Source organism: Capsella rubella, unplaced genomic scaffold (assembly GCF_000375325.1).
Source record: "Capsella rubella cultivar Monte Gargano unplaced genomic scaffold, Caprub1_0 scaffold_4, whole genome shotgun sequence".
Classification (NCBI taxonomy): domain Eukaryota; kingdom Viridiplantae; phylum Streptophyta; class Magnoliopsida; order Brassicales; family Brassicaceae; genus Capsella; species Capsella rubella.
In genome coordinates this window covers 2,072,973-2,089,195 of record NW_006238920.1, presented here as the reverse complement: position 1 = coordinate 2,089,195, position 16,223 = coordinate 2,072,973, and the positions used below count along the sequence as shown (strand labels likewise).

At 34.9% G+C, this 16,223-nt stretch overlaps 4 protein-coding genes and 1 long non-coding RNA gene across 6 annotated transcripts; 1 reads left to right on the top strand and 4 right to left on the bottom strand.

Moving 5' to 3' along the window:
• The first annotated feature begins 1,205 nt into the window (after positions 1–1,205).
• Positions 1,206–1,748, top strand: LOC111830899. Its single transcript, XR_002834183.1, has 2 exons — positions 1,206–1,243; positions 1,347–1,748. It is a non-coding gene; the product is annotated as an uncharacterized LOC111830899 (long non-coding RNA).
• Positions 1,656–2,677, bottom strand: LOC111830898 (glycine-rich RNA-binding protein-like). Its single transcript, XM_023783590.1, has 2 exons — positions 2,475–2,677; positions 1,656–2,248 (listed from the first exon to the last, which is right to left on the bottom strand). Exons 1-2 carry the CDS (start codon positions 2,586–2,588, stop codon positions 1,799–1,801), a joined length of 564 nt encoding a protein of 187 aa, XP_023639358.1. The 5' UTR covers positions 2,589–2,677; the 3' UTR covers positions 1,656–1,798.
• A 2,690-nt stretch (positions 2,678–5,367) lies between these two features.
• LOC17887805 (protein MAIN-LIKE 1) lies at positions 5,368–7,478 on the bottom strand. Its single transcript, XM_006293993.2, has 5 exons — positions 7,277–7,478; positions 6,533–7,189; positions 6,292–6,441; positions 5,826–6,212; positions 5,368–5,737 (listed from the first exon to the last, which is right to left on the bottom strand). The coding sequence occupies exons 1-5, from the start codon at positions 7,358–7,360 to the stop codon at positions 5,498–5,500; spliced, it is 1,518 nt and encodes a 505-aa protein (XP_006294055.1). The 5' UTR covers positions 7,361–7,478; the 3' UTR covers positions 5,368–5,497.
• A 716-nt stretch (positions 7,479–8,194) lies between these two features.
• Positions 8,195–9,930, bottom strand: LOC17889950 (probable WRKY transcription factor 60). Of its 2 annotated transcripts, none has more exons than XM_006294763.2 (5): positions 9,748–9,930; positions 9,612–9,674; positions 9,128–9,403; positions 8,829–8,945; positions 8,195–8,746 (listed from the first exon to the last, which is right to left on the bottom strand). In XM_006294763.2, exons 1-5 carry the CDS (start codon positions 9,802–9,804, stop codon positions 8,477–8,479), a joined length of 783 nt encoding a protein of 260 aa, XP_006294825.1. In that variant the 5' UTR covers positions 9,805–9,930; the 3' UTR covers positions 8,195–8,476. The 2 variants fall into 2 exon arrangements, with proteins under 2 accessions (XP_006294825.1, XP_023639891.1); XM_023784123.1 differs by having other exon boundaries at positions 9,612–9,669; positions 9,748–9,928.
• Positions 9,931–12,759: 2,829 nt separating this feature from the next.
• LOC17889991 (serine/threonine-protein kinase RIO1) lies at positions 12,760–16,057 on the bottom strand. Its single transcript, XM_006293905.2, has 12 exons — positions 15,700–16,057; positions 15,299–15,427; positions 15,115–15,207; positions 14,918–14,997; positions 14,712–14,825; positions 14,404–14,477; positions 14,164–14,240; positions 13,951–14,034; positions 13,708–13,800; positions 13,509–13,616; positions 13,341–13,412; positions 12,760–13,250 (listed from the first exon to the last, which is right to left on the bottom strand). Exons 1-12 carry the CDS (start codon positions 16,012–16,014, stop codon positions 12,876–12,878), a joined length of 1,614 nt encoding a protein of 537 aa, XP_006293967.1. The 5' UTR covers positions 16,015–16,057; the 3' UTR covers positions 12,760–12,875.
• Positions 16,058–16,223: the final 166 nt, after the last annotated feature.

The window sequence follows — 16,223 nt, the reverse complement described above, 5'->3', positions numbered from 1 at the left end:
AGCATGAATTTAATGATCACTAATTTCTTTATTGCATTTGAGAAATCTTAGCATGATTAAGAATAATTAATGAATGAACTAGTGTCATGAAAGTGAATTAGTTTATAATTAGGGACTTAAACCATTAGATTAAAGTCTTAATTACATATATGGGAACCAAAACCTAATTGATGAGCTTCCTAGTAGCAATCTACCAAGCTAAAGAGACCCATAGACTTTTATATTCTTGCATTTTCGTTTTTGACTTTTGTGTTGACTTTTCGTTGACTTTTATAAATTGCATGTTTCTCATTCATTTTGTCTTTGCTTTATGTTTATGGATAATTGCTTAGTTTAGACACTTGTTTAAGTTGGTCAATTATCTTTAGTTATTCTATTTCTCTTGCATTTAGCTTCTTTGTTTTCATTTCACTTAGGTTGTTAGTTGAAATTAAATATCTGCATTGTTTTAGCTTAGTTTAATTCTTGTAATGTGCAAACTTTATTCTTTGTGGTTCGACTCTAAGTGCTATAATGATATGATCACTAGTGGGTTAGGATATTAATTGGTAAAATTCACTACATCACCTAGTTTGCTCTTCAAGCAATCTAATTTTTCTTCTCAATCGATTGTTTGACTTCAAAGAGAGATAATCAAGTGAATTTGTTCACATCTTCATAACAAATTCATTGTGCGAATTCTTGATTCCACAGATACTATACCCTAAATGCTTGCTTCCTAACTCAAGTTCTGATATATGAAAAGATATGTTTAAATTTTAATTGTCGTTTCATTTAAGGTTACCCTTGCAATAAACCTTAAAAGTAAACTTATATTAGTGCTTCCTAATAGATGTTTCGCTTATTAAATAGTTTCTGCGTGGATTAAAGTTCAGTGACATTCTAATAGTTCGACCTCTACTCAACGAAAATAAATACATGATTCTAGCCATTAAGGGATTTGAAGCAGTAGAGATCACAGTAAACAATTTTCAACATGTATTGGGCTGTTTTACACCTTAATTTTGATACAATGTTGATTTCAATATGGCTAAATATGTTTTCAAATAAAGTACATAAACTATCAAATTTGTGTCAAACTCAATATTGACTAGAATGATATCGATCGTCTAACATTGATTAAAATGTCCAAATTTTAAGTGGGAAAAGTGTGTAATTCGATGTAGATAGCCAAACGAAATGATGATTGCACAATCGAAGGGAACGGAACGGCGAGACAAATTTCATATAAACAACCATAAAGGTCCCCATCGAGAGAACATGTTGTATTCGAGCTAACGTTACAACTATCAATAAAGTTAACTTTGCATTTCTTTGTTATCTATTCATCGATCATCTGTTTCTAGATCCGTCAACGAGTATAAGGATCCCCCGATGTGATCCTACCCGGTATCGGAGAAGGCGGACTCGACATCCAAAGTTAGAGAAGGTGAGAATGGTCAGGAATTAGGGTCCTTTAAGAATTAGTAAGAACGACCCATCACCAAAGTTCCTATATGCATGTAATTAAGCTGGATTATGAACAAATCTACAATCTTTGGTATCCTATGAATTAGAGTTAGCTTCTTACTTCACCTATAGTCTATACATCTCCCTGATTGAGATTTGTACCAAACTTGCTTCATCAATCTGAATTGATTCAATACTCAATCTAATTCTTTGAATGTGATAAGAACCAAACCATCACACTTTTATTTTGTTTTTTTTTTTTCCAAACTTAAACATGAGAACCAAATAAAAACATAAACCAAATCCATAACCAAAAGTAAACAACAAAGAGTCAAAGACACAACAAAGCTTAATTTCTCCAGCTTCCTCCATCAGATCGTCCCTGACCACCGTAACCTCCTCCATCACCACCATAACCTCCTCCACCATAACCACCATCACGACGATCACCTCCATAACCACCACCACCACCGTATCCTCCACCTCCACCGCCACGGTTATAACCACCTTGTTGATCACGTCTACCTCCATAACCACCTCCTCCATAACCACCACCACCACCACCTCCATAACTACCACCACCAGATCCTCCATAACCACCACCTCCTCCACGGTTATAACCACCACCGTTACCACCACGACCACCAGAACCACGAGCCTGAGCTTCATTAACAGTGATGCTACGACCATCAAGCTCTTGACCATTCATCCTCTCAATCGCAGACCTCAACGATTCCTCATCTTTAAAAGTCACAAATCCAAACCCTTTTGACCTCCCTGTCTCACGATCAATGATGATCTGATCCCAAAACATAAAAAAAAACAGATAAAGTTGAGATTTTTAAATCACAAAAAACAGAACGATCCTTTTCGATGATGAAACGTACCAGATTATGAGGTTAAGTAACAGAGAAAGTAACATAGCTAGTAGTAGTAACAAGAATTGAGATAGATAAGAGTCAAGAAACAGAGTCACACGGATTCGGGTCGTTTAATTTCGGATCCGGGTCGTCTTTTAAACGGACCTTGCAGTCGAGGACATCTCCGAATTGGCTGAAACTTCTCTCCAGTGACTCTTCATTGGTAGCCCAAGCTAAGCCTCCGACGAAACACCTGTACTCGCTCTCCCCAGAAGCCATATCCTAAAAAGTTTTGATTTTTCGGGTATTACGAGGAAGAAGAAGATGATGATGACTATGTCCGAAGCTCAAGGTAAGAGAGAGAAGACGTTTCTATATAGAAGAAGCCCGTGAAACTATGGTTCGTTCGTTGACTCGGTGCTTAATCATGTGTGTTTGGTTACAGTGATAACATTATCGTCATCTTTATGTAAGATTTGTGACCAAACAGTTGTTCCACGTCATAAGAATTGGAAATAAAAATCTTGTGCTGCTGATGTGATGGTTTGGATCGGACGGTTTATTTTGTGTGTGTGTGTGGGTCTCTCAGTAAGACACGTGTTATATGATCTTGAACTGGAAAAGACACAACACTAGTAAAGTAGTAATAATGTAATATACAACAATAGGATTTGTACGTACTATTTGATTCGTGTGTTTATTTGGTATTTTGCCATGAAGGATGATTAAAAATAGTTAAGAGACGAAAAAAAAATAGTTTAGAGGACCAAGTTATTTAGAGATAGTTAGTTTGAACTTTGAATAACATTTGATTATAAAAGAAAAAAAAACATTTGATTATAGTTTCGAGTTGAAGATATATTTGAGTTTTGGTTCAGTACCATTTAGTTATTAAAAAAATAGTATATAGGTTGATAAAATAATAAATCAGTTTTATATAAAAATAAACTAAATATATATTTTTAGTGGTATTATGGATTTTGCTAATTTTAAAATAAACAATTAGTATAAATTTGTCATTTTTAAGATTTAAAATATAATTTTATATAAAATATTTGTTTTTAAACAGGCGGCACATAGCAAGAAAACATCAAGATTGGCTTAACGAGTTCCTTGACTTAAAAGCTGACTATCTCATTTATTATACTAATTAACTTCCCGCATGTAATTAAGTGTTCTTGGAATAATTTTGTAACCTATAGATTCATTGTTTCATATAGTGAATTAATTAGTACGTAGGATTAATTAATGTTAGTACCATAAATTTGGTTTTCCGCGGTTATTAAGAGCGACTAAAGTTTCTAAAACTCTAAAATATATGGAATCTATAACTTATGAGTTTAAATGAACCTATGGGTTGATTTATGCAACTATAAAGATAGTCTTGGGTCGTGGTTCTTTTATCAACCATAACACTTTTTTGTTACTTGTTGTCAACAAATATTTGATTAGGTTTGATAACTCACACGAACCTATGAAAACAAAGGTTATCATGAATTTATATTAAGTGTGTTTTTTGTTTAATTAATTGTTTCTTTTATTTGTAGGTTTTGTTTATCTCCATAATTAATATATATACTTATGTTGTATTATATAAATTTAGAACCGCTTCACGCATATGGAATTATTATTTTTTGTTAGTATCCTCCATCAATATATTTCAATTTCAGTACAATATTGGTAAATTAAAATATTTGAAAAAATCAAAAATATTATTTTAGTCAGTAAGTTTATGTATTTTTAAAATACTTAAAATATAACATTAAAACATATTTAAATAATAGTTCGTAAGTTTATGTATTTTTTAATATTTTAATAAAAAGATATCCTTATATTAATCAAAAATATTAATTTTAGTCATTAAAATGTGTTTGGTATTAAGTTTTAGAACAATATGTATAATGTTAGTAAATATATTAGGTTTAGTCAGTAAGTTGGCGGAATGATCGATGTTCAAAATCTCTAATTTACTAATCACTTTAAACTTCTTTTTTTCTCATAAGAAAACCATCCAATATAATATACAACTTACTGCTTTCTAAACAGGAGTCGATTGCGGACAGCAAATTCTGCGATTTCCATAAGTCATTTAATACCATCACTACTTATTTCATATGTCAAATACCCTACAAGTAACTTATATTTTTTGCAAGTGTTTGCAAAATTGAGTCTTTTGAAGCTCTATTCATATTGTGGTGAATCTATAGTGGAAGAGATGGCTAGGAAAATGTAGTTGAAGTATGATAAGTATTGAAATTAGTATAATATCATTCTAGCTATGGAATTTATCTTAGATCATAGGTTCAAGGTGCAAATCATTTAATAATTAAATCTGCTTTTGATAAAATGGATCCAAGTACTTCTAAAGAAAATTCTGAAATTATTGTGCAAAATTTGAATGATCTTTATAAAGAACACATGGATAAAGCTTGGACTTCTTCCTCCTTGTCAACAACACAAACTCCATTTGATCTTCTTAATGAATCACCACTAGAGAATGATCTGAATCATGTAAGTATTTTTCTCCATTTATCTTTGATATCATAATCATCAAATTTTTCTATTTAGTGTCTTTTTGATACATGATGTTTTGAAGCTTGAGAGGAGCATACAACCTGATTGTAACAATACATAGTCGAATTTGTAAAAAAAAAAAATGGATGATCCAAGGCTAGATTTTCTGAGTTAGAAGGTAAAAAAATAGTCCATATTTTGTTCAATTAACTTTCAATGCTTTGTTCATTTATATGTTCAAATTATATGCGACATTGAAGAAAATTTTGATGATGGAGTTGAGGATACTCCATCAGTAGCATCAAATAGTTAGGAGTATGAGGCTAAGTGATATTGATGATAAGGTAAAAAAAAAATTGAATTGAAATTGTTACTTAAAAATAGAGATGCATTTATGAATTTTTTATTTCTCTGTTGAATCATTTCTATCATTCAACCCACTTCCAATAAAAGTTTCTACTTTGAGTTTTTTTAAAATTCTTATTACTTTATTACTTTCATCAAAGTTCCTTTGGCCAAAAAATCACATTTTGTGTTGTGTATCAGAGTTAAACAGTGTTGCTTAATTGAAGTTATGTTTGTTGTCTATCTAACCAAATATCCAATACAATATATACATAAACACTGCAACAACATTTCATAGATGAAAAACAAAACTAATACAAAAAAAAGATTCATGTGTCCTTCTGAATCAGAAGAGATGAAACATCATTATTACCACTCGTCGGAGTTTGTTCATTCCGACGCCTGCGCTTCCCATAACCACTATTAACAGCCACTTCTTGCCATCCTCCAAACGTCAAGTTATTAGAGAATGTATCCTTCACACTCTCCATCACTTCCCTCTCGACCGGAGACATTCTCTCTAGCGAAATCCCTGAAGCAGCTTCCTCAAATTCCCTCATACAAGCAATCTACACAAACACAACCAATGTAAATCGATTTGCAGGTTTTAGTTATAAAACGTTTAACCACATGATAAAGATTCATCCTTTTCTTTACCATATTCATGACTTGGGACTCGAGAAATGCTTCTCGATAGAGTTTGGTGATACTGATCCGAGCATACCATTCCATGTACGCTCCATCATCTACTTCATTGCCACCTCCAGGACAGTCCATGATGTGATCCCCACGTTCAGCCCATTCCTCACATGCTAGACTCATTGATGTATCCAAGTCATCGAGTCGCCTGTTCTTTCTGTCACGGCGTTTCACTTTCTGAGGTATTGGCTGGCGTTTCCCAAACTGCCTCAGACACCTATCTGGGAAATGTAGCTCTATTTTCTCGAAGCATACAAGAGTCGTTTTGGATCTCCCTAGGATCAGCTTGGCTTTAATATGTGGTGGGATCAAGTTCTCAAATCTTTCATATGGGCACCAAGTGATCTGCATTTTCACAACCAACGATTAACATGAAGATAAATAAACAAATTCTTAAAGATGAAGTGAAGGCTGAAGGGTTTACCTTGCTTGGATCTAGATCATCCAGTTCTCTGCGGTACTCAGATAAGTCGGTTTTGGATCTGCTGCCTTTACCTTTCCACAGAAGGGCAAGCGGAAAACTCGCTTCGGATTTCTCTGGTCTACCGATATTCAGATGAAAATAACTCCAACACTATAAACATGAGACAATTATATGTTACTTTTCCTAAAGATATTGGATTCTTACATGACCAAAACAACAAAACTAACACATAGCAGCCAACCTGTAGCAATGTCAAGCAGCCGCAAATGTTGCTCTGAGACTTAAGCGACGCGTTACCAAGCGCTCTGTAAAGACAAGCCAATGCAGCAGCTCCCCAAGCATATCTACCAGCTTGATCAAAATCCTCAAACAAAGGCAAATACTTAACAGAGACTTTATCACCATCAGTGGTAGCAAAGATAGTACTACCAATAAGATACAACAAATAAGCTCGAGTATGACATTTAACAACATCAAAAGAAGCATCTTCAGGGCACTCAGAGAAAGTTCTTTTAAGCCAATTAAGCTTAACCCTCGAACAATTAACTTCTTTGTTCGCAGCAGATGGTAACTTCCCTAAAAGCCTACCACACATATCCATAGCAACCTCATCACCAACTTTAGAACCAACAATTGGATCTCCATCAATCTCAAGTCCAAGAACTAAAGCAACTTCATCTAATGTTATAGTCATTTCTCCTAAAGGAAGGTGAAAAGTGTTTGTTTCTCTTCTCCAACGCTCAACAAGTGCAGAGATTAGTGAATTGTTTAGACTCATTGGACCAATCTTGCGGAAGAATCCGAAACCAGCTTTGTCCACGAGCTTGATTTGTTCATCAGTGAGTTTCCATTGATGAAGTAATGAAGTGTGTTCTTGACAACGAAGAAGACCTCGTTCCTAAAGTAAAGATGGGAACTTTAGATGAACCCTAAATTCAAAATTTGAAATTTCGAGGAAGAAGATAAGGGAATGAGAAAAAAAAACCTGTCCTTCCCAGACAGCAGAAGAAACATGGAGATCTTGTTCGTAGAGAACAGATGGATCAACTGGTCCGACATCGATGTCCATGGCGAATCCTAAACTCTCAAATTCAGAGACGAATTAGTAATGCGTAAACAAATTTGTGAAATTTCTCAAAAACACGAATCCAATTTCTCAACAACGCACCTTTGGTTCATCAACTGAAACTAACCTCTGATGAAGACGTACCCTAGTTGGCTCGGTTCAAATTTTTCTGTACCGGTGATTTTGGTTTGGTTATGTTTAACCGGTTATGTAAACCATATAATTGATATGTCAACTGAACGAGGAGTTCAGGTTTCAATCCTTACTCTATGTGACTCTATCTAACACACTCTAAATAACTTGATGACAATTCGATTTGCTAGAAAAAAAACTCAATTTGTGAGTCACAACATATACTATTGAGGCAAAAACACAAGGAAAGATCATGTGGTGATTTGTAGGATCAGTAAACAAGTCTTTAAGTCTCTCGGACGTAGCTAATCGGCCGTCGGGTATTAGTAGGCTCATGGGTCTAGTGAGAGGACGTGAGGTCTATTAAGAAAGGTGGGCCCATGGACTGGTGGTGAACATGTGGCCCACTAGAAAAATGTCAATCAGGGTGTTACGTATTGAGTATTGAATCTTGAGGTTACAAGCTGTTTCGAACCGATTTAATAGGTTACAATTGGGAAATGGCGTCGTCTTGATTGGTAACGTACTCAAAACTGTAATAAAGAAGCTATAAACTAGAGCAGTAAGTTTGTTACGAAACAGTACAAAACTGTAAAAAGAGCGGTACAAGAAAGGTATATAAAAGAGTTGAGCAGATCGTCCATCACCATACCTAACTTCGATTGAACTGGCGCGCAAGTTGAGTTGAATTAAGAGCCAAGAAAGTTTACAATCTCCACATTTGACTTCTGATAACTTCCACAAGTATATAAAACACATTACTGCTTAGTAACATCTCAACCGACACTCTCAGAACACTCAGGTAATCACAAGTCCTTGTCCTTGATTCTATACCGTTTGAAAAATCAGTGTATCATTTTGGATACTTTGATTTGATGTAAATATACACACTGAATACTTTTTTTATCTCCTAACCTAATAAATATCACCCCAAAACCCGAATGAGCAATAAAACAGAACATACAAAATATATATTCTACAGAACTTTCATGTTCTTGATTGCTCTATAAATCTCCCTGATATAGCAGCCGCAAGAGCTGCAGTGAACTTAGGATCTTTAGTCAAAGAAGAGGCCATTTGTTGCACCAGGACGTCTTGAATCGTTCCTCTCCCTTTCTTTTCCTCAACTGGTTCAAGCCCTCCTTGAACTAGATCAAGCTTCACTGTCCTAGACACACTTGCATTTGGTCCTGGATGGTTATGTGTCCCTTCGTAAGTAGCAACCACGAAAGATGGATCTTCTGCACTTCGTTGCACCTGAACAAGCACACATACCACTGAGGACCACAAACTAGAGAAAATACCAAAGAAAAGTTTCAAACAGAGCATGTAAATTTACCTTCTTTTTGACCAGACAAGACGGTGAAAACGAACATCTGAAGTAAGCTCGAGGAGATGGATTATCTCGCGTAATCTTTTGCCCGTATTTCCTCCATTGATATCCATCTTTCACAGTCTACAAGTAAGTATATCCACAAAACATTCATTAATCAATCGATTCACTCAAAAGAAATTAACAAGATCAAGACTACGAATTATGAAAAACAGTACCAAATCGTCTTTAAAACGAACGTCTATAGCCACAAACAATAGAACAATACTTGTTGTAGAGAGTATGATACTCAAGAAAACACTTACCAAGCTTGTGTCAGACTTCTCAGCATGGAAGTAAGCGGTTGAAACAGTTGATTTCTCAACTGTTCCGCCGCAACTGATTCCAATTGGGGAGCTTACAAACTCATCTCTGTCTTGTTTTCGTTTCCTTTCGTTACAAAAGTTAACATTTTCACGACTCTGCAACTCCTTAAAAAGATTCTGTAACTCAGAATACTTCTCAGAGACTCTAGCTAGCGTTTCAGTCAGCTTCTTGTTCTCCGAATTAACCCGGGTTAACTCCTCTTGTAACATACATGTCTTCAGTTCAAAATTTCACAAACCATAAAACAAAAATCAGCATTTACCAAACTAAATCCCTAAAAAGATCAAAGATTTGATTTTTCCCAACATTAAACATCCACTGATATAACTATGCAACGTCTAAATCATATAACTTGATCAACCTAATCGTATTAATCCTAATGTTTTGAGATGCACACCAAGTGTTCGATGAAAAGAAACTAACCTCATCTTTCACAAACCATTTTCTCATCACATCTTCAGAACCTGAATCCGAGGGTTCCCTTTTCTAATATCAACAAAAAAAAAGTAAGCATACCGGAGAAATTAAAACTCCGATTGAATTCAAAATTAAAACTTACCGGAAGTTTACCGGAGAAATGAAGATCGAATGGGTTGGTGTTAAGATCATAGTCCATAGATTTTGGTATATACCAAAACTATTAATGTTACGTGAGGAAGAAACTAAAGAGTATAATAGCGAAGACCAAATTCATGTTTGGTGAAAGATTTGGTCTTTCTCCTTTGTGTTTATATAGGAGCTAGTGGAGGAGAGTGTGTAATGTGTAATCTTCTTATCAATTATTTAAGAGCTTGACCATTTGTGTGGTATGTGAGGAAAGTCCATACATTTTTCTTTCTTTTTGAAAAATTTCTAACAAGTTATACATAAAAACCATCATAGTCCTAAGTTAATTTTTGTTATAAGAAATATGGGTTTTATATTGGTTAATAAAACATGTTAAAATGATATTAAGAAAATTATATGATCTAAATAAAATTATTATGTCTATAGTGCTTGTGATAATGATGTATTTTATAGGAATGTTAAAACTATTTTACCATTTATCTTTTCTTTTTTTTTTCTGATAGACCAAAAATACAAATAGCATAAAGGACCGATAATATACAAAACCTGTTCACTCAATTAGTGTAGATATTATGTTCGCCAAATTGAAGCAGTTTATGACCAAAAAAAACATCAATGTTCTATTTTAGCGATCATGTATTTCATCGCCCACATCAAAGTTTTCATCTCTATTCTTTGTTATATAAAATTGTCTTTCTACAAATTAATTATAATTTATACAAAAATTTAAGTTAATGTTTAGGTGTTTTTAATTTAGAGATACTATGTTTTAAAGATGCTATGTTTTAAATGTCTCTACCAAGACAGTTTTTTTGATAAAAGTTTCTTAAGTTTCATAACATCAAATATTAAACTATTTATATTTTATAATTTTTAATTTTTAAATATTGTTAAAATACTCTTTTTCATGTATACAACAAAGATGCTCTAATAAACTATGGAAACTCGGCAAACTAAATTATGGAAAGAACAAAAATTGTGAAATAAAATTAAACTAATTTCTTTTTTTGTAATAAAAAATTAAACTAAAATGGTCAGACCATAAAAGCAGAATTATAAATAAATAAAATACAAATTGTAGGAAAACTCTTTATCAAAATACTAGTAGTATTTAACAAGTATTGACGAAAAAAAAAAAAAAAAAAAAAAAAGAGAAACAAGTTGTATATAATACGTTGGCTTGCTTCGAAACACTTGTCCTAGTTTAGATTTAGGTGCTAAATCACAATCGAATTGTTATAGTTTTGTTGTCATCATCGGACAAAACAATTAAAACATCGGTCTAAAATTCAACAATTTCGGCTGTTGGATGTCCCATGTCGATGAAAATTTACATTAACTTGCATTGTAAGGTCTTATCAGTTTTTGTTTTTTTGTTTTTGTTGTTGTGTCCTCTTTAAAAAAACTTAGAACTTTTTGCTTGACTTTGACCCATCGTGTCATTGACTATGACCTTGTGACCGACCGGCATATTCCATTTTTTATGTTTATGTAATCCTTTCACACACACACATTGTATTAACTAGGTTAGCTAGGTAATAAGAACTAAGATTTCTAAGTGAGATTACGATTCCAATATTTAATATTTCATTTCATTTCATTAAGTTAGAAAGATACTCACTAGAAGGTGTAGAAAACCAAGTTTAGGAATAGATTTTGACCTAATTCACAGATAAAAAATGATACGGATAATAGCAGAACCCACACGTACGATTTCACACGTGAAGTCAAGTGTGAAATTGCAATTAATACGGGAATGGTAGAGATTTAAAGATTATCTTTTGCCGTTAGAAGCAGAGTATGACGAGTTTATAGAGCATTTGTTTAGCTCATTTTTCTGTATCATCGCATTTTGATCTTTTAAGAACTCTCTCTCTCTCATTAGACTTGGAGATTGTTGCTTTTCTCTTTTCTTGAGAACCAGTGAGTAATCTTTCCGTGTTTTATAAACATCGATTGATTAACGTTTGTGTTGAAGTGTTTGAGTTCTTGTGATTTGATTTTGATTTGTAAAGTTTTCTATATTAGAAAATTATATTCTATTGATCTATTCTAGTAATAAAAGTATATTTATCCTTCACTCGAAACAGCAGTAAGCTCTACCATAATCGTGTACTAAGAATATTACAAAAAAGAACTAACCCAAATTCGATCCACTCTGGAAACAAAAACTATTGTTGTGTGGCAAGTCTGTCAATTGGACCAAGGCCCAGTTGGTTTACCTGTTAGTCAGAAATGCAGGCGGTCTGACTATCTCCGGCATTAGTCGGCAAATATTCCAAACTCGGGATAGATAGTGTGGCGGCCTTTCGGGGAATAGTCCACTCTGAAGCACTTGATCAGCTGACAGGGTTTATCACAAAAAAAAAAAGAATATTACAAGAACCTAGCCCTGGGCATTCGGGTACTCGGTTCGGGTTCGGGTAAAAACCGTTCGGGTTCGGGTTTCTCGGGTAGAGGAGTTTAGGACCCAATAGGGTAAACATAAAAATTCGGTTCGGTTTCGGTTCGGGTCCATTCGGGTTGGGGTCGGTTCGGGTATAAATTTTCAGAACCGTTAAAAATCCGAGAAAATTTCGGGTACACAAATACCCGAAAATTTACCCGAATACCCGAAAATTTTCGGGTAAATTTTCGGGTTTTCGGACAAATACCCAAATTTTTGGGTAAATACCCAGATTTTCGGATAAAATTTCAGAATTTTTTTAATAAATACCGGGATTTTCGGGTAAAAAATCAGAATTTCGGGTATAAATTCGGATATTTGAATAGATAACTCGGGTATTCGGATCCTAAATTATTTTTATACATTTATATTTCGGGTATTTTCGGGTTCGGGTTCGGTTCGGGTTCGGGTTTTCGGGTAGAGGAGTTTAGGACCCAATAGGGTAAATCTAAAATTTCGGATTCGGATTCGGGTTTAATTTTTCGGATCGGTTCCGGTTCGGATTTTCGGTTCCGGTTTTTTTGCCCAGGCCTACAAGAACCCGACTATTTTTGGATGAAGAATACCAAATATAGAGCCTTTGAGTCCATACTCAATTTCACAGAATTTGACACAAAATTTTAATTTAATTGTAAATAATAATAAGATTTCAAAAACATGATAACACGTTCCACTTAACGAGTCTTGTGTGGCTTAGAAACTTTCTTCTTTCGCTTCTTGACAGATTTGGGTGTTTTATTCTTCCTAGACTCTCTTTTCTCCTCTTTCACTTTCTTCTTGTGCTCTTTCCTTGCAGCTTTCTTGTCTTCAGGACCCAATTCTTCTTCACTTTCTTCTTCGCTTCCTTCTTCGTCTTCTTCTTCTTCTTCTTCCTCTTCCTCTGCTTCAGCATTAACTTCTGTTTGCGGCTGCTCTTCTACTTTAGGAAGAGCATCCTTGAGCCCCGTGATCGTTTGGTATAGCATGTCTCCAGTGTCCTGCCCGCTTGTTATCTTCGCTACATCAGCTTCCGGGTTGTCCACAGCATCTAGAGATTTCGGTATGTATGACTGCGATCATAATAATAAAACCAAAAAGATAAGATGATTCTGCAGACAGTTTCACACATCAGTTCTTACGACTGAACATACTTCACTAACCTTCATAAATACTGAATCCGCAATTTCATCCTCAACGGATATCTCTCCGCGCTCAATAACTTTTCTTTGGACCTGCTCATTGTTACACACTTCATTAATTTGACTTTACCAATACAAATGGTCCAGCTTCAAAAGTAATATTGCATATAGTAAAAAGTTATACATTACCTCTTCCAAATAGCCATCGACATTTTCCTCTGAAATTGTTGGGTCTACTATGAAGTCAAATAGCTCCCGTATTGTCATCACAGCCACACCGTGTTTCTTGAAAAAATCCTGCGCGTAAATGTCAATACAATCCACACATCAGACACTTTTTTCCAGTCAAAGTAAGCATTGTGAAAATCAGGCTACTATTCGCACTTACTGAGACATGGTCACAATCTTCCCGTAGAAAATTGAGGGCAAGAGGATGGTCCAGATCCACAGATTGAGAAACATCAATAATATAAAGGTGCCCCTGAAAAAGGCAAGATAATCATATAAATATATTTAGCTTCTCTATATTTTTCAAAACTTGTTTTTGTTCCCTTTCAATGCCAGGAAAGGTCAAATACGTGAGCCATGAAAAGCCAGAGATCTTTTATAAACAAAATAACACAAAACTCACCTCAAAATAAAGTATGTTATACTCACTCAGATCCCCATGCACCAATTTGCACTTCTGATATAATACTCGCATTTGAATTATCAACTGAAAGACAAACAAGAAAGTGTCAGTGAATTACCAATACGGCAGCTACAAGACCATAAAGAAAACAGGTATAAGTAAAGTACTACAATAAGATACTCAGGACCTTCTAAAAGAGAAAGTCAGACGTACCTCTAGATAACACTCGCGTAACTTGTCTAATGATAATGCAGCATCCTTGAGACGCGGTGCAGCCCAACCATCCCTTCCTGCAAAGATAGTTAAATACAAAAATCTTAGTCTATTTGACTTGGTAGCTGAAAATTCTTTACGTCATCATTTCTCTATATAATGAAATATGCTGTTTTAGAGTAAAGAGAAGAGTTGCCTGGAATCAGTGACCAAAAAGAAAGATAATGAATTAGAGCGAACCTATAAACTCCATGACAAGAACATGAAGGCGTAGAAGTATAACAGCTGGACACCTAATTCCTGCTGCATGAAGCCTGCCAACGATACACAGTTTATAAACCAACCAAGGAATTAAAAATTGTTGTAATATATAGATAGAAAAGAATTAGAACATATCCCCCTTTTATTTGGAGGACAAGATATGTCAACCAACATTAACAAGATTTCATATGGCTTAGTAAAGCACAGATGACTGCCAAAATTACTTAATTTAATTATACTTCAGTACTATTATTAAATACACACCCACGACAAATTGTAGGTATTACCTCTTGAGATTTCTCTGTTCTTTTTCTGCCCACGTTTTCACCATCTTCCTTGGATTGTGGCGACAGTACCCATATCTAAATCGGTAATCACCTTGAACATATCGATCTCGATCCCTGAAATCATCAAAGTTGAAAATGTGGTCAAAAACAAAATCGTCTAGCTTTTGAAGAAACGATAAACAGCATTTATTACTGTATAAGCTCACTTGAAAACCAGAACGGATGTCTTGTACACTTTTATTGCAAGTTCTGAACCATCAGATTTTGTGGCATGATAAACATTAGCCTGTAAGAATATAATAAAAGAGAGCCCTGTTAACAAAGTAATCCAAAACACATCATCTTCTTGACTGTTAGCAATTAACTAAACCACTGAATACGAGAGTAGTGAATGGTGACATACTTCTTTTCCTGTCGAAATACAACCATTAACATCATTGAACACACCCCGATTAAGCATTCTAAACAAAACCATACGGGTCCTTGGATCAAGAGCCTAGAACAAAGAGAAAACAACATCAGCACACTCCATTAAACACTTGATAAATGAACAAACCTGACATTCTTGTGTAACAATTAAACCTCACCTGTTCAACTGTTGCCCGGTCCGCTTTATCAGTATTTCTGCTTCTACCAATTTCTGTATCCCTCAGACTACCACGAATCGCAGTTGTCACAGAGTTCGACATCCCAACTTGAACTCTTCCTTCCCATCCCTGCATCCACATTTATCTCAAATCAATTTCCATCTACATTACCTCATAAAACCACATAGTTCTCCACCTTACAAATACAAAAAAGCTCCCTGAACACAAATCCTATAAAGCAGAGACTACAAGCAATTCAGAAGCTTTCTCAAATCCTAATGTCCAATATCAAAATCAATAAACCAAATAACAATTATGGCGCAGGAGAAAGCAAAATATCAAATTTCAAATACTACAAACATCAATTGATAATAAAGTCGATAACTTTCGAATTTTTATACCTCCAAAGGAGAAGCACGAACATGACCAGTAAGCTTCTGCGCCTTATTTGATATAGGCTGAAGAGAACTCGAATTAGGTCGTGAACCATGTCCACCGTGAGCATTAGGACGACGAGCATGGAGAGAGAATCCACCACCGATTAGCTCGTCATCGTCTTTACCGTCTAGCCAATCAAGAGCTTCAGCGATATCGGAATCTGACGAAAGCGAGAGATCATCTTCATCATCTTCTTCAAATTCTTCTTCGTGTACAATAACCGGAGCTGAAATCGGTGGCGGTGGCTCTGCTGCTGCTACTACTGATACTTCCTCCATCGATTTCTTCAGAGAGGCGGCGAAATATTACCGGCGAGAGAATCAGAGGAAGAAGAGTATAAAACCCTTTTCTCGTTACTACGACGTCGTTTTATATGATTTCGGTTTACTAGATCGGTTCGATTTGGATTTTTTACGATTTCGGTTCGGTTTTTTTATAATTAACGTCTTGTTGTTCTTAACGTTAACGTATGAACTTCGTGTTGTTT